Source organism: Stigmatopora nigra, chromosome 2 (assembly GCF_051989575.1).
Source record: "Stigmatopora nigra isolate UIUO_SnigA chromosome 2, RoL_Snig_1.1, whole genome shotgun sequence".
Lineage (NCBI taxonomy): Eukaryota > Metazoa > Chordata > Actinopteri > Syngnathiformes > Syngnathidae > Stigmatopora > Stigmatopora nigra.
In genome coordinates this window covers 7,728,438-7,754,368 of record NC_135509.1, presented here as the reverse complement: position 1 = coordinate 7,754,368, position 25,931 = coordinate 7,728,438, and the positions used below count along the sequence as shown (strand labels likewise).

Genomic DNA, 25,931 nt, shown 5'->3' with positions numbered 1-25,931 from the left:
GTGTGGCTTATAGTGCAGAAAATACTAAATAAATGGAAGCTAAAGGGTTAAAAAAAATAATACAGTACATAGTAAGTCGCACTGCAGTACCAACTACTGTCTTGGTAAAAAAAAACTATGAAAATAAAGTGTGGCTTATAGTGCAGAAAATACGACATAAATGGAAGCCAAAGGGTTAAAAAATAATACAGTACATAGTAAGTTGCACTGCAGTACCAACTACTGTCTTGGACAAAAAACTCTGAAAATAAAGTGCGGCTTATAGTGCAGAAAATACGACATAAATGGAATCCAAAGGGTGAAAAAAATAATACAGTACATATTAAGTCGCACTGCAGTACACCAACTGCTGGCTTGGACAAAAAACTATGAAAATAAAGTACGATTTATGTCCAGAAACAACATCACCATCAGTGGAGTAGTTAAAAGACAAGAGCTGCTATTTGGACTCATAAGTGGAAATTCCTTTAAAAAAAAACAGCCTGTGCCTGAAAAGCCATTTTTTATCCAAATGTCCCTGAAAATATACCACAATCAAAATGAGCGTCTCTGAAACTTGGGCTGTGTTCCTTCTCTGGTCATAAAAAAAGAAGAAAAACAATATATTTGATACGCAATGCAGGGTTTTTTTGTAGAAGTATAACCTCTGGAGAATTTTGCCACTGTCTTTCCAGGGTGATCAATAATCTCCTACATTATGGATGAGTGGGTGAAAACAAGCACGTCTCGATCAAAACATTTGACCCCGTCAAGCGCAACCTGGGATTAATTACGGACGCTAAACGCCCAGTGATGGGCGGGGCCAAGGTGGACAACGGAGGGAGAAAACATCATTTAGTTTCAGGGGGATATAACAGGCACTTGAAATGATCCATAACTCATACGGGATCTTGGTTTGTCCCATCTTGGTCTGATTTGATGAGCGACTAATGAGGCTTAACCAGTCAGACATAAGCCTGTCTCAGTCAATAGCGCACGGTGAATTCACACTCCTGTCCTTGTGTGATTCCCTATGTAAAGTTTAATAATGGATGATCATTTTAACTTTTAATGCTCACTGAGGCAAAGCGGGAGTCCCCCTTTAATTTAGCACAGCGTTAATAGAGTGGGCCTTGGATGGGAGGGAGGGAGGGAGGGAGTGCTTTCCTAGGCTGGGTGACAAGACTGGGGATGTCCCCGTGCTAATTCAGATTTTTTTTTCATTTTTTTTTTACTTCACATCCATTTTTTTCCCATTCACATTCATAGCGATACACTCTTTAGTCTACAGTTTTGGGGATGTGGGAGGAAAACCCACACAAGCCCATTTGAACTCAACACAGGAAAATCTGAATCCAGAATTGAACCCAAGATATCAGAACTGTGAGGCAGATGTATTAACCACTTACCCACCGTGCTGACTGAAAAAAATAACAACAACACTTAAAGACTACCGTATTTTCACGACTATAAGGCGCACTTAAAAGTCTTACATTTTCTCCAAAATAGACAGTGCGCCTTATAATACAGTGCGCCTTATATATGGAAAAAATGTCATTCGTTGAGGGTGCGCCTTATATGCGGTGCGCCTTATAGTCATGAAAATACGGTAATCAGAATTTTTGTATTAAAGTGAGCCCTGGCGGTACCTTCATTAATAAATTATCTGTTTACCATTATTACACAATGCTCTGTTACTATCATTAGTTTCAAAGTTTGCCTAATAGTTTGATTTACAATAGACAAAAAAAACACAATTGTACTAAAAACACAAAAGCAAATAGAATCGATCCTGTACCAAAAGCAAATATCGTCCAAAATCATCAATATCGGATCAGGGACATCACTAGACAAGACTAATCCAACCCATTAAATTATCACAATATCATTATCCATTTGATTTTCAGCATGTTAGGGCACTTCCTAACGTCAAACTCCTTCATCTGACATAGGGAGAGATATATTTCACTTTATTAAAAGGTATGAAAGTTTAATGCATCACAAAAGAGCCCTCATTCCTTATTCATAATTGAATGGCATCACTAGGTAGCGCCTGCTCTTACCAACAAGTCTCAACCCCAGACGTGCTCTGAATCCATTATCTTAAAGTCTAGCAGGTATTTTACTTTGGAGACCCCAAAGCCGAGCCCACGCCCCTTAGGCGAGTCCGTCACGGAGGGCCAAGCATTTTACAAGCCCAGTCTCCGACACCAACACTAATAAACAACATGTCGCCCCAGCAGAGGGCCGCAACGGAATTCCAGGGTCTCGCCCGCATTTGCCCTTCTACCTTTATGAGGATCGCGATCATCCCCAAAGACCTCTGGAATGAACTTAAGCGTGACGAAAAGTCTTTTTAAGTGGCCTGTGTGTACGAGGGCCATCGACGCATACATATTTAAAAAGGCAAGGGCAGCTTGTAAAATGCAACGCTTTGGAGATTTTACAGGTTACGATGCCAGCCGGCAAGGCTTTTATTAGATTCTTCACACTGGTCTACCTTTGCTGGACCATTGCTAGAAAGTGAATTTATCGGGTGTAATATGAACCGTATTTTCCGGACTATAGGACGCACTTTTTTTTCATATTTTGGTCGACTAATACTGAAGTGGGACTTGCGTTTTTTTCCCTTTCCTTCCACCAAAAAGCCTATTTTATTGTTTTTTAAAAGCTATATATATATATATTTATATTAAATGTTTTCACTTTAATATTGTTTGCTCTTGGTTTCTGATCAAATGAAATCTTGCCCTCCCTGAAATGCAACTTATACCCAAAAAATATGTGTATTTTGTCAGAGGATTAATAATTAACCTCAAACTGTCAAAATTGGGGAAAATACTTTCATTTTCAAGCAATAGTGAGGAAATAATAAGGAAACAACATGCTTAAGAAGTCATTTTGATCTCATCTGTTTAAAGAATTTCATATTTGAATCATCTGAAGTGAAATTGATGGAATCAACTTAAATTTGAAAAAAATATTTCTGCTTCCCTACAAATAGTCTGTTTTAATAAGTGTGTTCTACACTACATTTGGATAAAGATTGAAATTGAATTGACATATTGAATAATTCTTTTAAAAAAATATATATATTGTAATGCATTTCTCCAAAACAGACCTTTGACATCCAATTCATTTAAACTGGCAGAACTGATTGTAAATGTGCAGGTTTTAATAGCACCCAATGAGTTCACTTTGTATGAATTCATATATAAACACATTGAGAACATTGACATACATATAAAGACATGAACAAGGAAAGACAGAAAAGAAAAATATAAAACATTCCAGGCCAAGGTAATGAGGAAAGGTTGGGATCCAAAATCTTTAGGACAGATGAAAGGTAAGGCTGAGAGTGAAAATGACTTTTGAAAGCAGAGTGCAACATCAAAAGTGACAAGGAACGCGGCATGCACAGACGGAAAATAGAAAAACACAAAAGTTGGAGACTTTTCTGCCATCCACAAATCTAGCAATATTATTTGCGGCATCTTCCAAATCTATTAAAAAATAATGGTGGCATGTTTATCTGAAATGAGCGACCAATCATGCTACATATACACAAACAGTGGTGAGAAAATGGCGACGTTTACATGGACACATTTATTCATATTAAAAGTCTAAAATAAAAACGCCCATCATTCAGAATACCATATTTTCACGACTAAAGGTGCACCGCATTATAAGGCGCACCCTCAATGAATGACATTTTTTCCATATATAAGGCGCACTGGATTATAAGGCGCACTGTCTATTTTGGAGAAAATTTAAGACTTTTAAGTGCGCCTTATAGTGGTGAAAATACGGTAGTCAAATCCACTCGGATCATGATTTAATTTTGAAGGAGAAAATCCCATTTGTGTTATAAATTATAATTTTTTAATGGACGCGCATGAAAACTTTTTTGGAATAAACCATCTTTTGTCCATATAAACGCAGCCAAATGTTTTAAAATGGCGAAAAAATGAAGAATGAAACAAAGTGACATGATAAGTTGGCAAAGCAAAATGACACATTTCGACAGATGGAGTCACCACAAGTAGAAAAGTACATAGTCAACATAGCTACCCAGGAAGGCCATCACGCAGATGCTGATGGCAAACATGGAGCTCAGGCTGAGGGTATTGCCGTCCTCGTTATGGAACATGGCCAGCGACACCTCGCAGTGGCGACCTCGGTAGCCTCGGTTGCATTGGCACGTGTAGCGCGAGGGCGAGTGAGCTACGCAAGAGCCGTAGCGGCACGGCCGCCCGGCGCATAACGTGTAGATGCACGCTTTGCCAGAAGGGCTCTCCCTGGTGATGTGACCTGGAGGGCACCTGTTGGAAAAAAGAAGGAGGGATTTAAATGTCTTTTTTATTTTAAATGAGTGCTTTAATTGGCAAGAATAATGAGATTTTAAGCTCAAAATTCAACCCATAAAGAAGTGATGTTTCTAGATCAGGGGTGGGCAAAAGTTTGGGGCCGGGGGCCATATTGACTTTAAAATTGTGACACATGGGTGGGGTCAGCACAAGATAGGATACATATAAAAAAGTGCATCCGTTAACAGTACATATGAAACATAAACAGAAAAAAGGACTTAAGTATTAACATACTCATCACTCATCATTAAAGTAAAAAGTATAAAGTACACAGTAAAGTAAAAGGAATGTATTAAGAAATATTAAAATGTCATTTAAAAAAAGATGTAAGGGCTGTAAAACACGAAAAAACAAATAAGAGTGGACAAAGCTACTGCCACTGGCTTCCACGTGACGGCGCCATCTTGGGGGGAAAAAAAACATTATTTGGACAATGTCGCCGGGCCGGATTGAAAAGCCTAGCGGGCCACATGTGGCCCGCGGGCCGTAGTTTGCCCATGTCGGTTCTAGATGATGAAGAAGGCTGGAAAAGCAAAAGCAACCAATTGTTCAATCTTAAAAGAAGACAGGAATCAACGAGCTGAGCTCCCAGCAAATAAAGTGCATGATTGCATATTTTCTCCTCAGCCAGTAAACAACATTGAGGCAGTTCAAGAACACTCTTAAAGAGGTAGATGCGTCATTGTCAAAATACTGGAGAGATGCTTTCATGAATGTAAATACTAAAGGTTTACTGCAACATGCAAACTACTGGTAAGGTTAAAAAAAATACGAGAATTGAATTGAATCGAAAATATCTTTTTGAAACCAAAAAACACCCATTCAGTACTAAATAGTTTTGGGTTACTCAAAAAACTGTTGAATCCCGATAAAAACAAAGTAGAAAAATGTGTTCCTTTTCATTTTGGGGTATTTTTATTCATTTTGTTGACTCATTGGCAGCCATTGACGGCGCTAGGTGTCCAATTCAATGTGACATTGATTTCCCCCCTCAGTCACAATGGAAATGTTTTTGAAAAATTGATGTTTTTTTCATCAAGTTGAGGAAAAAAAACGAACAAAAAAACACTTTGAAGCACTTTGAAAAATATGCTCCCCTCAGCTATTCGATTGTTCGCTACCTAAAAAGGAACTGAGATGGCTTCTCAGTAGTAGTCCCTCATTATATTCATACAAAAGCTGGGAATAGTATTCCTCTCCCCCTACTCGTTTTCAGGACATTGTATCCCGAGGTGGCGCCGGTTTCAAGCAAATTCGGACATCCGGGTAAAAAGTCCAGAAGAAATCACAAACCCGTATGCTCAAAAGTGCTTTTTCATTTGCCGATAGCATGTCACAACTCATTATTTTATTCACATTATTGAGGATTTTTTTCCTGCAGCCTGCTTATTTGATTATAGAAAAACAAATCTATTATGTGAACAAGACTGACTTTTCTATTCCACTCATTGCCTAACTACCGTATTTTCACGACTATAAGGCGCACCCTCAATGAATGACATTTTTTTCCATATATAAGGCGCACTGTATTATAAGGCGCACTGTATTATAAGGCGCACTGTATTATAAGGCGCACTGTCTATTTTGGAGAAAATGTAAGACTTTTAAGTGCGCCTTATAGTGGTGAAAATACGGTAATTGCTATTGACTTCCAGGTATGAAGCATTCACTACACAGTCACCTCTAGAGCCAGCCATTGTTGATGTTTTGTATTTTTTTTTGTATAAAGTCTTGCAGTGGGGGAGGAGCTATATGATGGAAGATTTTGTAAACTAAGATGGCTGATCTGCATATTTAACAGTATTGTTTCAGTTCAGGAGTTTGTGTTTTTTTAATATCCGACAGTGGTGGTTTTTCGTTTTTGGTTTTCTTTTTTTTTTTTCATATATAAGGCGCACTGGATTATAAGGCGCACTGTCTATTTTGGAAAAAATTTAAGACTTCTAAGTGCGCCTTATAGTCGTGAAAATAAGGTAATAATAAACTAGCCCCTCTTCAGTGTAGTTGCTCTTAAAAGTGATTTCCAAGTTTTGCTGTTCAATAATTCCACTGTCCAATAGTCCCATCAATAAAACGGAAGGAAATAACCATAGCAAAAGCCTCAAAAGAACGTCCCGTACGCCATTATTTAGTCATGTTTTTCTTTGGGCCGACTTGAAATTGGCAGTACCTGCACTCGTGTCGCCTCCAGAGATCCACACAGACGAGAGGGGGGAAGCAGGGATGTTTACCGCAGGCTTCCGAAGAGCAGCCGAGAGAAACGCCCTGAGAAGAGACCACCTGAAGCCCCTCCGACGGCGGCTCCCTATCCAAGGAAACCGCTCGACCGCTAAATCTCAGGTCTCGCATGCAGCCTGCAAAAAAAAAGGTGGAAAAATACACCAATAAGACAAGAGACCGCTGGCCAAATCCTTTATATAACATATATCATCCCTGGAATGGATACAGCAAGACTGGAAACAAAGAATAACAAAGTCAATGACCCACCTGCAGACGAAGGGGCGCGAAAACTCTCATGTAAACAAACAGGCCAAAAGCCCTTAGGCTTAGCTGTCAGCACTGGATGGAGAATTTAACGCCATTTTGGCTTCTAGGGGGGTTAATTAGGTCGGAAGAGTCTTGTAAATACAAAGCAGGTCTGAAGATTTATTTTGGTTGTCTGATTTGTTTAGAAGATTTTATGGCTTGGGGCCCGTACCATTTAAAATGGACGTCTATTGCGGTCAATGGTAGGTAAAGCAGATTAGATTAGATAATTTTATTCAGCATGTTTTTGGGAAATGTCATTGTCACAGTAGCAAGAGGGTGAGAATACAGGAAAATACATATTAGACATAAATAAATTGGTCATAAAGAAGTTGATAAATAAATATTATATGCTGCCATTATATGGCTAAGAGATTAATAAAGGAATCCTCATCTATATTGAAAAAAAAGTTTGGGGATTTTTATTTTTTTTATTTTTGGGTTAAAAAATAACTGAAAAAAAGTTTTTTGTCTCTGATTTTTGGACGACATACAATTTTTTTCTGAAAAACAAAGGCGTTTTACATGGTTTTCTTTCACGAGCTTGATATGGAATTTTATATGCGATTGATATGGAACTAATTTGACCCTCTAAACTGGCAGTTACCATTTCCTAGTTACTATTACACCTAAAACAATTCTGGTTGTGACATCACAACCAGAATTCATTCTGGATGTGACATCATCGTCTACTGAGAGATTTTTGAATGGGCGGGGCCAAGTCAAGGCTGAATAAGGACAACTAATTAGTATTACGACTAGATTTGTGTCCAAAATATCTCCTGTTCTCATTTCAAAGTCAGTTGTTGTACTTTTAATGAATGTATGGTAAACTCCATTGGGAACTGTGTGATGTTACCAGTTAATCTCGACAAATTACCTTGCTAATTCAATGATTGATTAAGCATCAACCAGCCCATTTAGCCAACAATTAGTCCAATGAATCACTTTTCTAAACTTTGAACCTCTTCTGCGAGTATCCACATACCGAGGAAGCTTCTGTTGTGTCCCGAGGGGAAAGAGTTTCCGAGCATCACCACGGACGGGTCGATAATGATTTCCTGACTCCGCCCAGGAGAAGCCGTTATCTCTCGCCGGCCGCCGCCCCCGTCCACGCGTAGGGCGAACTCCCGGCCGAAGCGGTCCAAGTCCAACTCGTGCCACTCTCCGTCGTCCATGCGAAGGGACGGCAGCGTTAGGTTGTAGTCACCGTCGCCCAGATTGTAGAAAACGGCTGGTAATCCGTGGACAACCTGAAGTGAAAAATATAAAGTTAAATTTGGCAATTGAGTTTGTTTATTAAAACAGTTACCAAGTCCTATCCTAGACTTATTTTGGAACTCAAATTTACAGATGTTGGGTTTCACTGGAGTTGAAATTTCTATCAGAATACAAAAAAAACATTAAAACAAATATAAGATTCCATTATTATTGAAAGATAGAGAGCATTAGTCGTAAGTTAAATTACGCTAGCTAATATCTTACGTTGGGTCAGTGGTCGGGAACCTTTTTGACGAAGAGAGCCATAAACAATTCATATTTTCAAACATTATTCCTTGAGAGCCATACTCAGAATTTAAAAGTAAAAATACATTAAAATGTGAGCATTTATTATTCATTTCACCACTTTGAAAGTGAAAAAAAAGTCTGAATTCTTTTGAGAACAAAATTTCACTGTTGCTAATCAATGAGAATCAATGAGAGAAGATGCATGCAGAAGAGTCTAATGAAGAAAAAAATATGATTTAAAAAGGCAGAGATCCATACACACCCATCAAAAGGGCCACATATGGCTCCCGAGCCATATACACCCATCAAAAGAGCCACATATGGCTTCCGAGCCATAGGTTCCCTACCCCTGCGTTAGGTTCTCACCATTTAGCTTCTTTTTGTATTACTATAAAAGAAAAATGTATACATAGAATTGTAAAACGTAAATATATTTTATTGAATTGAAGACTGTAATTTCCGCTTATTTTTTATTTAACTGGGCTGGATCTGATCTGGCAACCCTGCACGTGTGATGTAAATTCTCTTCTGATTCAGATGTTGCCATTTTGAAGACAGACAAACACAGAAATAGATCACGCCAATATAACAAGACATACGGCACCTTCTTTGTCGACCACAGAAAATGAAAAAGGTCAGGCTAAGTAAATAAAAAAAAGACTGCGGTGAACTTTCCAGCCAAACGGAAATCAAAACCTTCAGCGGCAATGAAGAATGTCGTAGAATTCGGTAGTCGGACGCACGCGGCACTGCAAAAGTCACCGCAAAAGGGAAGAACTGACAATTATCGGCAACGCTTAAGCTTGAGTGAACTCGCTGGAGTGGACCAATGAGAAGGTCCGATAACTGCGGTTTTCTACGGGTGGAAATCTTAATTGGAAACAGTGGGGTGAGATAATTCCCATTCGAGCCAGCCGCCGTTAACTATTGCTCACTCAGCAGGATTTCTCCAAACACCTCCAAAGCAAACAGAAAATAGTAACAAAATCCCACATGAATACATTCCTATTTGGCCTATATTTTCTATTGCATTTTTGCTATGGTCACTGTGAAACAATTTATAGTATCTGCTCCAAGAAAATATTTTTCTTCCATCCCCGCTCTCTATCTCTAAGATGAAAAGGCACTTTTTGCACTGCTGTGTGCTCACATCTAATCTTTTATACAAACTCTTCTCTTCCATTGCTAAAAAGGAAAGTAGACAACGATGTTTCCTTCCTTTTATCGCACAATGTCCCCAAAAAAAACAAGGCCAAAAACCTAAAAGGTGGCATTTGCCAGTTGCAACAATTTCAACTGGAGTAAAACCGGTTGCTTGCTCACATGCTGACCTGCCATTTTCTAAAATGAGACAGTCCAAACGGACCTGACAGCCATTTATCGCCAGGTGCTGTTTGTATTTCACATAACACGAAATGACATGAAAGCTATGAATAATAACCACAAAAAAAAATATGTTTGAATCATGTCAACAGTGTCATTCAGGAGAAAGTGCAACAAGACGGCATTTTTTTGTGCATTAACACCTCAGCTAAACAACAAATTTTCCGCACTACAGTAATACTTTGTTTATCGCAGTTAGTACATTCCAAGACCTTCTGCAATATGTGAACAATATCGCAATTGTTAAGAATTAACATTTACTTTTAAATTAAGTATTGCACTGTACTTTGTGTGACCGGACGTTTGGTCGCCGGTCTTTTGGTCGCCGGTCAAATGTACTTAGATATTAAACAGTACTTAGATATTAAACAGTACTTGGATATTAAACAGTACTTGGATATTAAACAGTACTTAGATATTAAACAGTACTGAGATATTAAACTGTACTGAGATATTAAACAGTACTGAGATATTAAACAGTACTGAGATATTAAACAGTACTGAGATATTAAACAGTACTGAGATATTAAACAGTACTTAGATATTAAACAGTACTTAGATATTAAACAGTACTTAGATATTAAACAGTACTGAGATATTAAACAGTACTGAGATATTAAACAGTACTGAGATATTAAACAGTACTTAGATATTAAACAGTACTGAGATATTAAACAGTACTTAGATATTAAACAGTACTTAGATATTAAACAGTACTTACATATTAAACAGTACTTACATATTAAACAGTACTTACATATTAAACAGTACTTAAATATTAAACAGTACTTAGATATTAAACTCTCTCTCTTAAATATTAAACTGTCTCATGAATTTTGAGAGCTGGTTTCAACAGTAAACTTTCTGTCACCATTTGATCGGCGACCAAAAGACCGGCGACCAAACGTCCAAGCACCGTACCTTGTGGTGTTGATAATTGTATCCAAGGCTATGTTCTTGTTCCATATGGCCAAAGTAGCTTCCATACATACGGTAGCATTATTATAAGACGTAACACGCTACCTTATTAAAAAGTGATAAAGGAAGTTATTTGTACTCTAGCACTAGCAAAGGTATTTTCCGGGCTGGATCCGGCCCTCCGGCCTCCCATTTGACCACCCTGGTTGAGTCAGGATGGGACAATAACCTCCTCGGGATGCAACGTGAGCTCATCACTTGAAACGAAAAGTGTCAAAACCTTCAAGAGCTCGGCAGGAGATGTGACCTTCACAAAAGTGCACATTTTCTTCTGGAAATGTTAGCATTCAACGTGTCTTTTCCAGGGTAACATTTACAATAGCATGAATCGCCAGAGAAAAAAGACACACGTGAGAAATACTACAAAAACCCTACAATGACCCACTCCTAGCTTGAAGAGCATTCACGGCCATTCCCGTTAAAGGACCAATCGTCAATTGGACCAGAAGCGAACCCGACTCACCTCTAAGCGCAGATATTCACTCTGATCCTGAGAAAGCAGGCTGAGGATGACACCAAAAGCAGCGCGGGTTCGAATCCCAACTTGTACTCGAATCCGACGGGCGGGCGGAGACCACAACATCTGGAGCTGAACGTGGCTACGTCCGTCAAAAGAAAACTCGGGAGCCGCTGGTCCGTGGGGAGCACAGCAAGCATGTTTGATTAATTGAGCTGTCAACTGCAACGTGTGTGAGAAAATTGCGCCATTTTTGCTATAAACTTTTACAAAAAGTGGGCGGATCTACAAAAAAATAATAAAAAACATTCACGAAGTGGCGAGAAGGGGGTCAGGATATTTTTGAGGAGTGGTAAATACTAATAATAGAGATTCATTTCGACAATAATACTTGGAAGGATTACATTCAAGTGCTGTTGGTTGATTTATTGGTAAAAAATAGACATATATAACACGAATCAGGAGTACTTACGTTGCTCACAGTGCGGGCCGGTCAAGCCCGCTTGACATTGACACCGAGCGGGACCCAACTCGTGGTCGCAGCGCCCGGTTTTGCCGCAGGAGGCGGCTTGTCGCGCCTCGGCGTGGACGCAGTGGTCGTCGGTGAAGGCGCAACCGGGCACGCTGTTCAGCGATTGGGCGGGGGAGCCCAGGTCGTAAAGCTGAGTGAGGAACAAAGCCATGTTTTAATGGAAAATACCCCATCAAGTCTTTTATTTTCATTTAGCAATGAAAGATAACATTCAAAATATGATAGAAAGGAATATAATGGAATATTCCAATGTAAAATACACATTTTTTTAGATATTTTTAGATTTGTTTCACTTTTTTTACATTCATACATTTCTATATCTTATTTGATGGGGGATTTTTACATTCTCAGTTTAGGACAGTTTTTTTGTATTTTTTACTTTAATTTTCTTTATTCAGTATTTATATGAATATTATTTTTGATGGATTTATGTATTCTTGTATTCCATTTATATTTGATAAATGTAAAGTCAGCCATGAACGCATTAAATATTAAAAATGCTAAATGCTAAAGTGCTAAATACAAAAAATATATATATTAGTGTCATTCATTCATTTCATATTATTATTTATGTTTGTATTCACTTTGTTTGTTTTATTTACTTTAAATTTTCCCACTTTAAGCTGTATTTCTTTCGTTAAATGTCCCATTTTGATATTTTATTTCCTTAAAACTATGTTATTACAGTAAAAAATCCTCCACTACTTTATTTTTATGCATAAATCCAGGCATTAATCACAGCCAGTTCTTACACATGAGTCAAATGCTGCATTTAGCATTAAAAAAAACACTCTTTAGGAATAAGACAGCGCTACATGAATTTAAAAAGGGCACTTAGGATGACCCCAAACATAGATGCTCTTTTAATTGCCTGTAGAACTCATTTATACTAGCAAAACAAGCTCAAAGTTCAAAAGTAAGCGCTTTACCTTGCTGTCTAAACGAAGATTTCGTAAACATCCGACATAATGTTTATGTTGTAGCTGCGGATATTCGTAAGACAGGTTCACATTGACCCCTCCGACCTGCAAAACTCGACTTGAATTTAGATACCTAGCGGGGAGGAATAAATAAAAGTGTCAATACATGTGAAAAATAATAAAAAAAGTGTCATTTCAAAATAAGGCAGTAGAACCACATTAGCTGTCAACATTGAAATGTATGCTTTCATTCTTCCTGCCACTGCTTTTACGGCACCCCTGACAACAAAGGTCATATTTTGTACCCGTTCGGGTTTTATTCAAAAAAAAAATAGATGATGGAAATCGACGCAAAGCAACGGATTTTACATAACGGCTGTCGAGAAATAAAAATAGGGCGCCCGCTTCTATTGTGACGCCGAATAAATGCCGTGGGTGGTATTATGATGTCAAATGAGCCAGGCCGTCAAAGCTATTTTCTATAGGTTTGAGTCAAATTTGCATTTGCATTGTTAGCATAAAAAGGGGCCTCGTGGCGACTCTCTGTGTGTCATTGTGTTTTTTTTTTAAAATACTTCCATGAGTAAAAAATAAAAACAAATGCTTTGCATGTTTTTAATAGTTGAGGAATTGGCATTAATAGGGATAAATAGAAACAACAGCCATTTTTTTGTGAATATCATAAAGCAAGGGGTAGGGAAACTATAGCTCAGGAGCCATATATGGCTCTTTCCATGGGTGCATATGGCTCTAAAATAATGTTTTTTTGATTTTTTTTCTGTTTTTTTAATCGTGTTTTTTATAAGTGGATAATGGAAAATATTTGTATATTTATTTTTAGATTTGACAAAATGCTTCTTGAACTATAAACACAAGAAAAAAATGTATTTAAAAAATTGCAATGATTGATTTTCAGCAAATGTAATGCACATCTATAATTATTTGAATTTGATCCTAAAACAGAAAGTCATCACTCATGATTTATTTTCTCGGGCCGCACAAAATGATGCGGCGGGCCAGATTTGGCCCCCGGGCCGGCACTTTGACACCTGTGACTTAGAATATATACAAATGTACTTGGATGGATTTAAATTCAGGAAAGGAAAGAATCAATGTGTGTACTAATTAATATTTTTAAATGAATTTAAAGAGTACGGGAAATATAGGTGCAGGGTGTAGTTTTTTTTTTAGGTCTTACTTGTCCCGATTGGGCGTTAGTCCTCGAATCTCACAGGACGAACGGTCCTCCGTCATAGCCCACGAGTCCACGCCTTCTGTCTCCATGACGATTGCACTGGAGCATCGATCCAGAGTGAAGCGCACTTCCTTAAATTGGGGACAAAATGGCGACAGCGTTCAAGATGCAAACAAAAAAAATCTAATATGCATTTTGCCTAAAAACAGAGACTTTTTTGCTACATAAGCAAATGCATGTAATTTAAATAAAACTTAACAGACAATTAAAATTCTTAAAATTTTTATCACATTTATAGATTATAGTATTAAATACTCATAATAAGTCTGACATTTGGAATTAGTTATGAAAAAAATAATCAAATTTTTTAAACAATTTTTCCCCCAAAATATTTTTTTTTCATCCCAGATTTCCCAGCTTTAAGTAAATAATAAACTATCATCTTACTTTGCTGTTACTTCTGACGTCAAGGCGATGCCAGCGTCCATCAGCTAGGCTAGCACTGTTTACCAACTGGAGAACTAGCGTACCAGAACCATGATTTATTTTCAAAATAGGAGCTCCACCCGTCAACTCTGTAAGAAACCAATAAAAATTCAAAAAAAAAAATCAAACAACATATCAATGAACATACATTTCATATTTTTGATAACTATAACCTAACTTTTTTGGTCACAGAAGAAAAACAATCACACAAAAAATTGCGCCCTATGATCCACAAAATACGGTACGGGCAATCCACTTGGAATGAATTGGCCCCTCCCATCCCAAGCGTCCTGGCGGTTACCTATGGCCATAAAGTCTTCGACATCTCCGGGCAAAAGCGTGGCCATTGGGCCAGTGTACAACAGCAGTCCGTCATCTTCTTCCGTCATAAACTCCAGAGAGAGATGGCTATCAAAGCACGGCTTCATGGGAGGAAACCAGGCGTAGCCGTTGCCAAGGAAACTACGTCTGGTCTGCTGGCAGTCCGGCCCATCGTGCTGAGACGTGCATCGGCACCTGTGGCACGCCAGACAATGACAAAAAGACAACATGGAGGGAACCATCAGTTGAGAAAAGTTCCAAAAAGTGACCCTATGATACATTTTAATGGGCGATATTTAGTTTATATGCCATTTTATTGTCAAAACATGAAGCAACTTAACCTATAATGGAGTGAAAATATATCATAATAAGCCGCCCATTTAAATGCAATAAATGTTTATGCTTAGACAAAACAGTATGACACTTTATTTATTAAAAATAAAAATTGAGGACTGTATAATATGTAATCCTTTTTGTTTACTGCCAATTAAAGCCTGATAAACGTACTTATGTGATCTAAACTACTACTTATGTCATCAACTAGTCATCTTGGACAGCAAATAGTGCATTTTAGAAGATTAAAAGCCATTTTATTTATAGCCAATTAGATTTATCATACTTAAAAGCTATCTTAATGTGAAATCATTAAATATATGAGAGAAAACTGCAGATGTATGCAGCTGTTGAATATGAAATTTAAATTTTATAATGTTAACCATAAGGTTTGTCCTTTCGTGTGTTGCGGGGGTGCTGGATCCCACCCTGGTGAAAAATCACATATCGTCTATTTTCCTCACAGAAATTCAGTTTTTCGCAAAATTACATTTTGGACAAGACAGCTGTTGGCTAAAGTGATTAGCGCCAATATACATTAGATTAGATCAAAATAAACTTGATTCATCCCATACTTGGAAAATGAGTCTTTTCACCATTAGCCAGAAGGTATTAATGTCAATGGTGTACACTGTTTCACATATAGACGATTTGATTAGCAATAAACATCTGCGAAAGGAACAGGAGTCTCATATGCAATCAATGAGCCAATTTAATCACGCACGTGTGCCGAGTTGTAAGCAACACACGCTAATACAAGCACACACCGATAATAAATCGCATTGGGGAAAATGAACCACCTCATTTTGATTTACTGTGCGTTTGATTGACTCACACATCTCGACTGACTTTGGGGAAGATGTGGGCAAAGATAGATACCCCACAATAGTATTTCTGGGCTCCAGATGACCCGCAATGCAGTGCAAGGTTTATTGTTTAATTACCAAAAACTGTCTCATGCCTGATAAATGCTTAAACATTATTTCCCCCATTATCAGACTCTCGAAAAAGGTACGATTTGCATACTTAAATCATCTTTCAAACCAAGGTCAGTTCTTCCAAACGTCCGTCCTTTTACCTTAGCAATCATTCACTGCCAGCCTCTTTCGGTTCATACGTATAAGACATATATATCACCATCAACGACATTGAAACGTATACCGTCTGCCCCAGGTGACGCCATTTTCAGACCCTAGCCTTCATCTATTTTCAGGTGTTGGGAATCTAAAGGCCATTTCTTACTCTCCAGAGTCTGAGATTGCACGAGTAAATGACTGTTTTGCACTTAAGATGTATAAAAAGGAGAAAACCTGCACCTCAGAAGAGGCATGAATCAACGACAATCCCCTCATTTAGTGAGCGTGATGGAGTAGATGGAGTAGTTGATCTCCTGCTCTGGCCGTACGTGAGACAAGGTGGCTTTGCTGATAATGTCACGGCCATTTATTTTCATGCGGCGTTTGGGGGAAGCTGTGTGTATAGAGGCCGTTAGGGCTCCCGTTGCTGTTTATTCTGCGGACTGCAGACGGAATACTGATTTGCGTTCACCTATATAGGTGGCTTATGCAGAGTGAAGCCTTCGCATACATATGTTCTGGCCCGGCGCAACCTCTCGCTCTTGTGGTGAGCTTTTCGTGAGCGCTACACTTGAGTAGCTCGAGTCGAGGGATCGTTTTTCCACTTCATATTGACTTTATCTAAGCAAATGCTGTCTGGAGATAGTTTGGGAGTTGCCATTCCTCAACACAGTGGTGAAAAGGATCGTTTTAACAATATTTCTTTTTTTGTCAAACTTAAGGCTCGTGGGCCAGATCTGGATCGGTGTATTGTTTTTTGAGGGCCGTGAATATAAAGTGTTTGTTTCCCGATGTGATAGCTAGATGATTGTCTATTAAAAAAAATGTTGGGATACAAGGATGTCAGACTCAGCCCGGTTTAATGTCAACTTGATTTTCATTTTATAATATTTAGATTTTTTTTAATAAATGGATTAAAAGAACTGGATCAAAAGTGCGGAATATTCTATTTTTTTATAGATCTAAAACAATGTTTATTTGAGTTTTTTTCTTAGTAAGGGAAAAATATCATTTAACCATTATATTCCATATTAAGTGGAAAACTGAAAATATTTTTATATGTTTTTAGATTTTACAAAATGATTTTTACCTAAAAACACAGAAAAATGTATTAAAAATTGAAATTATTGATTTAAAAGGGGGGAAATCAGGAAATATAATATACATCTATAATTTTCATTTTAATTTGATCCTAAAACAGAAAGTCGGCACCCATGATTTACTTTCTCAGGCCACACAAAATGATGCAGCGGGCCAGATTTGGCCCCCGGGCCGCCACTTTGACACATGTACTATAATGCAAACGTTTGTCTGAAAATAAAAACAAAACGTTTATTCTTCAAAAGAGCATATTTTCAACCTGATTTTGCATTGTTTTTTCAGTCTGGGTTCGATTCCCATTCGGTGGAAGTGTGAGTAGTTGTCTGTTTCATTGTGTGGTCTGCGATTGGCTGGCAAACAATTCAGGGTGTTCCCCGCCTATTGCCTGTGATTGGCTAGGCTTGGCCTGTTTTGATACGCTTGGGCGGACATAATGTCCCTATGAGGAAATCGTACTACAATGTGAACCATGACAAAGTTAGACAACTTTGCTCCGAGAGCGTCATACTACAAAGAGGCGGCAACTCACCAAAAGAGATAAAAGCAGAAAAGCATTCTGCGCCTCCTGTCTTTGAAGAGTATAGCTCTGCCAAACTCACATGTTCATGTAAATGGAATTAAATGAGCTTTTTTCCAGAAGTAGCGAGCATTGAGGGGCCCCCAACTTGGATTAATCCCAATGCCCTATATTTCTTTAATCTAGGCATTAGCATTAGTAGTGCATGTTCACTCCTTTGAGTCCGGAAGAAACCCACATTCAAAAGGCTTCTCCATAATTGCAATCATCCCGTCTAGTCGAAGCCAGAACCTCTGCGGGATTCGCCATACAATTGCCGTATGAGTACGGTATAAAAATTGTCGCTACGTTAGTCAAGTAATCATTGCCAGGCTCTTTAACAAATAAATGGCTGTGTGAAGACCTACCATATGCATGCACGTACATCTATGTGTATGTATATATGCGCTCATATATATGTATGTATATATGTGCTTGTATATGTATGTGTATGTATATATGTGCTTATATATATGTATGTGTATGTATATATGTGCTTATATTGGATAACTTTATTCATCCCGTATTCGGGATATTTGTATGTGTATGTATATGTGTGCTTATATATATGTATTTGTATGTATATGTATATGCTTATATATATGTATTTGTATGTATATGTATATATGTGCTTATATATGTATTTGTATGTATATGTATGTATGTGCTTATAGATAAGTATGTGAATGTATATATGTGCTTATAGATATGTATGTGTATGTATATGTATATATGTGCTTATAGGTGTATGTATATGTATATATGTGCTTATAGATATGTATGTGTATGTATATATGTGCTTATATATATGTATGTGTATGTATATGTATATATTCGCTTATAGATATGTATGTGTATGTATATATGTGCTTAAATATATGTCTGTGTATGGACATACGTGTTTATATATGTATTTGTATGTAAATATGAGATTATATATATATGTATATAGTATTTTTTTATTAACTTACTTATTACCTATCTATTTATGTCTAAAATGCATTTCCAATTTCTGCATCCTCACCCTCTTACTACTGTGACAACGATATTTCCCAAATACGGGATGAATAAAGTTATCCAATCCAATCAAATTCTAAAATACTAGTCAATTCATTTGAAGTGGTAGCTTGACAGCCAATGATTTAAGGGCATTTCCTTGGTCACTTTCTTCTCTAATTGGCATGAATGTGGCCGGCAACCCAAATTGAGTTTCACACCCCGTTCCAGTCTCACCTGTATCCTCCACGGGCATCAACGCAGGTCCCTCCGTTAAGGCAGGGGTTATCGGAATAGGAGGCGCAGCTTCGATGGGCCATTTCTCTGGCGGCGCAACCACAGACGGCCGAAGTCGTCACCTTTACGGAGACCAAGGATAAGGCGTCCGAGTCGAGTAGGGTCGGCGATTCGCCGGCGGTCATCTGCGTGGCGCATCCGCCCCATGCCTGGCAATGAGCACGAAGGCACTCATCCACTTGCACCTGGGTTACATTAACATGCAGTAGCGACTGCAGCTGCGAAGGAAAAGCATAGGGGCTTTAAGTATCTTCACACTTGACAGGAAGGTGATAAACGAGTGTAATGAAACACGGGGGGGAGCATAACATGACTTGGGCAACGTTCACGTGACAATAAAAACACGGGGATATACGGGATATACTATATTGTTTCATTATCCTTTAACGGTTTTTCGGGGATGTTCACTTATAGGTTGCACTTGAACGTAATGGAACGTAGGAACTATAAGGAAGACAAAGAGTTTCGACCAATCCGATAGAAAATGAGGGAAAACAACCCACGTTTCAGGTACGGTAACGGAAAAAAAAATGAAAAATGGAAGTACCTTGTCTTTGTGGGCAGAAAGTACGCCATGTAGCTTTTCCAACTGCATAAAGCCAGTAGCAGACAGTACAAAGAAATGGACGTCCACTGTCTTGTCCACGTTATCGGAAATGCTGAAAATGTTAACGCCGCCAGGTCTGACGGACAGAATCTCCGACAGGAAGTCCCAGAGTGTCTCCAGTCGAGTCTTCTTCTCGGCGCCAGAGTCGATAAACTCTCTGGCGGTTATGCCTTTGGGAAAATGAATGACGGACTCGTCAATGACAACTACGGAGAAGATCAAAAAACCGGTGGAGTTAACGCATCATTAGCAACGACAGCAAGTCCGCCATCTCCAGTTATTGATTTGCCTAAATGTGGGTGAGTCAAATGGAAATGGACATGACGCTTCAAAATCAACGTTACAGTCGAAGGCCAAATCGATTGGAATCTTTTGCGGCCGCCTTCCAATCAGATTTAGAGAATATAGCACCTTTCATCTTCCAAAATGATAATGGCTTGTCACAAAGGTTCCGTAATAGCCTTTGACTCGCCTCTTCTATTGACTTTTAAATGTCAAGGACTTCACCTGACACTTGCAATTTGACCTTTAGCGCCCTGATTTGTGGAGACAGAAAAATTAACGGGGAAACTGTTATGAGTAAACAATTCATCGGAAAGTTGAACACAAAAGGGAAACTGATTTGGAAGAGGGCGATTGAGGGCGATAGACGTCCAATCGTTTCTCTGACCGCAAGGGATTAAAAAAAAAATTAATAAATATGTTTTTTTGAGAAATAAACCACATTTATTAGAATATTTTTTGTCCATTTGGACATTTTAGTATTTTTTAATGGATTTTAAATGATTTATATGCATTATATTTATGGTTATTATTCATTAAATTTAAACTGTATATTTTTTACAGATATTTCTCAATGAATTCATTTATTTAACATAAAATTATTATCAACATTTTTATTGCCTATGGCGAAATAAACAGTTGGATGACAAATGGGGGCCGCAAAATATTGTCTTCATGGGTCATAATTGGCCCCCGGGCCTTATGTTTAAAACCTCAGTCTTTTATAAGCATGATAAATATATATATATATATTTTTTTTAAATTTCTGAATTCATGCATGCAAGGGTTAAAGACATTGTATCCTATTGAAATGAAATTATTAACTCTTCTTTTTGGTCATGTATTCCCGTCAATAAGCCTTAATAGTGCTTAGTTGCAGATTTGCACGAATATAGTGCTTTTTTAACCTGTCAATCAGAAAACAGGACAAAATAATCTGGTTATAACACATAAATTACCAATGAAACGTAGCGAGGCAGATGACAACAGTGCTTTTTCCTCCAGTTCTCTCACATGGACTCGAACCCCAGATATGACGTCGGGCCACACGCCATCCGATACACCGACTCTCATCCAGTAGCTACCAGCTGGCGTGTTTTGACGAAAACTCAGCATTCCTGAGCTTTGGTTCACGCTGAAATATCTGTCGATTGAGGACAAAACAGCTCAGGTTGAGGAAAATTAACATAATTGCCAGCAATGATTCTTACAAAGCAACATTTTTTGGTCATTTGTAATAATTCTGAAAGTCAGTTTTTGTGACTGCATGACTTTTCTGGTGTTGGGTTCTATTCTCTTTCCATCCCATAATTAGGTGCATCCATTCTGAGTAATGCAGGCAGTGGTGGATATTTTTCATTAGCATTCTTAACAGGTTTGCAGGTGCAAATTATCACATGCCAATGCTAATATGAAAAATTCTTGCCTTATAAAGATAAGGCTGCCTGCCATATACCTTGATATCATATTTTGGGTCACGTAATATTTATTATAGTAGTACAAATTTGGCATACATGGCCCAAAAAACTGTTTTTTATGGATGCATAAAAAGATACATTGATAAATTGTTAAAACAATAAAAATTACAAGTATTATTATATAATACTATAGAAGGATGCATTATGCTTATGGTACTAAATGATAAATAATGAATAAAATTGCATAAATAACAAATTTAAAAAAAATAATGGATGATTTAAAATCTTATTTTCAGTTTTTCATTTTTTATGAAAGCTTTTCAAAAATAAACAAAAAATGTAGGAAAAATCCCCCAATCAAAAATGATTGGACGTTGATCTTAACAAATAAAAATAATTTAAATGATTAAAATAATCATATTTTCAGTTAATCATTTTTAATGAAAGCTTTTCAAAAACAAAAAAAACAAAAATAAAGTAAAAATCTCCCAATCAAAAATGATTGGACGTTGATATCAAACAAGTTCTTTAAAAGAATACTACTCATTACACCAAAAAAGTTTTTTTAATGAATCTAATGGTCTTCTGGTTGTCAGTCAATTAATAATTGCACCTTGAATTTGAAGATAAATGCACAAAGCTTCCTTGGAGAAAACTGAAAGTAGCTGTTGAAACTGAGTTTATTTTCTTTAATATCTCTGAAATTACCTGACAGATGGCATTCTGAAAAATACATATTTTTCTTCAGTCCTTGGAAATCTTCCAGTAGAATGTCTGGTCCATATCAATTAAAAAAAATATACTCAACATCACTGAGGGAATGGAAAAAGATAGGCTAACTCCTTAAAGCCCAAGCTTCTAAAACAGTTGATAGTTGTCATGGTAACTGTCAGAGATTGCTGGATGAATGTACAAATATGCAATTGGTATTTCTTATCTGATCTTCACTTTTGAATGCCGAGTAGATGCACGCAAAGTAGCCACGTATGAGTGTGTGTATATGCTTGACGCAGTGTATTTGTGAAGACCATTGAACCACCTTCCGCTTATGAAAACAGATTTGTTTACATTCAAAATTTTAGAAATACATTTATATGCAGGTATTACATCCAGCTGAAGAGTTTGTGTAACCCTGAATCGCAAGCTAGCCTGGAACATTTTCCTGTGCGGATGTTTGGTCGCTGGTCTTTTGGTCGCCAGTCTTTTGGCCGCCGGTCTTTTGGTCGCCAGTCTTTTGGTCGCCAGTCTTTTGGTCGCCAGTCTTTTGGTCCCTTTCTGTCGCCGGTCTTTTGGTCCCTTTTTGTCGCCGGTCTTTTGGTCCCTTTTTGTCGCTGGTCTTTTGGTCGCCGGTCAAATGTACTTAGATATTAAACAATACTTAGATATTAAACAGTACTTAGATATTAAACTCTCTCTCTTAGATATTAAACTCTAATGAATATAATTTTGAGAGCTGGTTTCAACAGTAAACTCTTTGTCACCATTTGACCGGAGACCAAAAGACCGGCGACCAAAAGGCCGGCGACCAAAGACCGGCGACCAAAAGACCGACGACCAAAAGACCGACGACCAAAAGACCGTCGACCAAAAGACCGGCGACCAAAAGACCGGCGACCAAACGTCCGAGCAACGAACATTTTAGATCAAATTACCATAATTTCTGCACTATAAGGCGCAACGAAAAGACTTAACTAAGATCTAAGATGGGCAATTCATTTAAGCTGCATTTCATATTACCGAAAATACGGTATTCCAATGGCAACATTCACCAAGATTAAAATCATTAAACCGATGAGCATTTCCATTCTGCTTTTGTTCTGAAAAGCCTCAAATGAAGGACTTACTTTGCCGCACTGGTCTCCAGAGTGTAGGTTTTGTTATCCCAGTCATCGGGATCGAGGGTGTGTACTTTCCCCAGTGTTACATTTGCCATCTTCCCTGTTTAAGAAAAACACACAAAAACACACGTTCCTTAGGGACCAGTATTGCCGATGCCGACGCTTATCTCCTTATCTAGCCTTCTCGTCTACTTATTATGATCATGGCTATGGAGTTCAGCTAGGATGAATAGATTCCCAGCGCTCCACTTCAGAGAGTGTGGAGCGTCAGGAAGCCGGCCTATCTGAGTATGGATTATGTTATTATCAAACCGCAGTGCCAGAGTACGTACTGTATCTAAGTAAACAATGGCTGCCTGAATGAGTCAGACTTCTTCTGTTTTCCATCATTACGGGTAGTTTCGAGCACTTTTACTAGCATAAGGATGGCCAACACGCATTTCATATGAAAGGCATTTCCTACATGTATTTAAGTAAAAAAATGGAGAGTTATTTCGACATCTCACAATGGAAGAAATTATGTTTGTAATTTCATGCTTCGCTCAATGATGCATTGCTTGGCTTCGATCGATTATGTGAGTGCCAAAGGTTGTAATTCCATCTGTGCCCTAGGATGGACTGGCGACCAGTCTAGGACAAGAGGTGTTGAAAATGAATGGAAGAATGTTCACTCTATAGAAGCAAGATCAGATTTTTTTTTTTTTTTAGCAAATTATGATGACTCTGAACTCTTGGACAGTTTTAAGTTGCAGTGTCAAGGTTACACTAAGGTTGGAACCACCCAATTAAGACCTAAAACTTTAAAAAAAAACAGTTTTTAGAGTATTTTCACGACTATAAGGCGCACTTAAGTCTCAAATTTTCTCCAAAATAGACAGTGCGCCTTATAATACTGTGCGCCTTATAATACAGTGCGCCTTATATACGGAAAAAATGTCATTCATTGAGGGTACGCCTTATAATGCGGTGCGCCTTATAGTCGTGAAAATACGGTAGTAAAAGCCTTCCCCATCATTCCCGTTTTTCTCTTGAGCAATCACTTGGGATTCAAAACAAAGAGAAAAGAGCAGTAGAAAGAAAAACGAAAAATGTAATTTAAAAAAAACATTAACTCACCCCTGCGGCTATACACGTAGATATCTTTCTCCCCTGCCTGATGGGCGTTATCATTCTGGTCGCCAATGATTATTGTTAAAGTACTTGTGGCCGTCATAGCTGGATAGCCGCTGTCAGTCATCACCACAGGCAACAAGAAGTCACTCTGCCTTTCCCTGTCAAATCTTCGTAAGGCCGTGAGTGTGGCGGATCCGTTGCCGTGATCCTGCAGGTGAAATTCCGCCGAGTAGACGGATGGCAACGAGAGAACGAAAGGAGCCCCGTGTTCTGGGGTATCTCGGTCTGAAACCTGAAGCAGGGTTGATGTGGCGTTGAGAGCCACCACTTGAGGCGCTGGACTATTTTCCCACAATATGGGATTGTAGGCGGTCTCAAATTCTGGGCCGTTGTCGTTGACATCTGATAGAGGCAAGAAGATTGTCACACTGGCTGTCAACGCCGGATTGCCGTTGTCACTCGCTATTACAACCAAATCGTAACTGGACACCGCCTCACGATCCAGCGGCTTGGCGACTGTAACAATACCCGATTGGCTCACGTTGAAATCTCCGTATGGGTCAGAGTGAGGGAGAATACTGTAGGAAATCTCAGCGTTGGAACCAGAGTCAGAGTCAGTAGCTGGCACTTGTATGATAGTGGTTCCTATAGCGATGTCCTCCTTTAAAGGGGACAGGCGATGAGATTTCTGGGCAAACATGGGGACATTATCGTTTTTGTCCTCAACTAAAATGTAACATTGGATGAAGCTGGAGAAGTCAGCGTCTTCAACTTTGATGGTTAAGTTAAACTTTTGCTCTCCGGGTTTTTCAAAATCAAGTTTACGCTTCAATCTCAAAACACCCATCTGATCCAATCTATGAGTGGCCATGTAGAACTGTTGTCCTGGGTCTCCATCAACCACAGAAAATGAAAGTTGACCATTTGGCCCCGCATCTGGGTCCTTCGCACCCAACTCCAGAACGACAGTGTCCAAATCGGCGGATTCGGGCACTCTGGCAGCACACCTCTCCTGCTGAAACTTTGGTTCATGGTCATTAATGTCTGTTAAGATAACAGTGGCAGTTGCTGTACTTGTCAACTTCCCACCATCGCAAGCCTCCACGATAAGCCTATGATTGTCCGCCAACTCCCTGTCCAGACCTTCTGATGCCACTGATATGGTTCCAGTGCTGGAATCGATCATAAAAAGATCTTCTCCATTGGCGTTCTTAGCATTTTCAGTAATTTGGTAGCTGAGGATTGCATTCTGGCCTACAGCCGCATCGTCGAGGTCTACAGCCATCATTTCGACAACAAAAGTTCCTGTTGGCGAATTTTCCTCGATACTACTAAGGCAATTATCCGGAAGGCAAGAGAAGGTGGGGGCATTGTCATTGATGTCCCACACGTTGATGATAACATCCGTAAAACCGGTTAATCCCTCGCCCTCCTCGTCTGTCGCCATGACGACGAAACGCCAGACGGCACGCTCTTCTCGATCCAAAGTACGTTGGGCGTACATCTCGCCCGTTATGTCGTTGATCATAAAGTGGGATTCGGCGCCTTGGCCGTGGATGGAATATCGTATGGCTCCTTGGTTAGCGTCTTTGTCTGGATCGGTCGCCGTTACCTGCGAGGATAAAGACAAGAAAATGTATTTTTTTACTACAATTTCTCCT

At 38.6% G+C, this 25,931-nt stretch overlaps 1 protein-coding gene across 1 annotated transcript in view; it reads right to left on the bottom strand.

The window, feature by feature from the left end:
• Positions 1 to 25,931, bottom strand: part of LOC144191252 (neural-cadherin-like) — a 101,550-nt gene that overhangs the window by 8,314 nt on the left and 67,305 nt on the right. Inside the window, exons 18-31 of the mRNA XM_077710888.1 lie at positions 24,274 to 25,882; positions 23,164 to 23,257; positions 20,861 to 21,045; positions 19,560 to 19,789; positions 18,953 to 19,230; positions 14,634 to 14,848; positions 14,294 to 14,421; positions 13,850 to 13,977; positions 12,661 to 12,784; positions 11,672 to 11,861; positions 11,206 to 11,372; positions 7,861 to 8,125; positions 6,517 to 6,700; positions 4,051 to 4,301 (exon numbers count right to left, since the gene is read on the bottom strand). Coding sequence (XP_077567014.1) covers positions 4,051 to 4,301; positions 6,517 to 6,700; positions 7,861 to 8,125; positions 11,206 to 11,372; positions 11,672 to 11,861; positions 12,661 to 12,784; positions 13,850 to 13,977; positions 14,294 to 14,421; positions 14,634 to 14,848; positions 18,953 to 19,230; positions 19,560 to 19,789; positions 20,861 to 21,045; positions 23,164 to 23,257; positions 24,274 to 25,882 — 4,048 coding nt within the window. The remainder of the gene's footprint in view (positions 1 to 4,050; positions 4,302 to 6,516; positions 6,701 to 7,860; positions 8,126 to 11,205; positions 11,373 to 11,671; positions 11,862 to 12,660; positions 12,785 to 13,849; positions 13,978 to 14,293; positions 14,422 to 14,633; positions 14,849 to 18,952; positions 19,231 to 19,559; positions 19,790 to 20,860; positions 21,046 to 23,163; positions 23,258 to 24,273; positions 25,883 to 25,931) is intronic.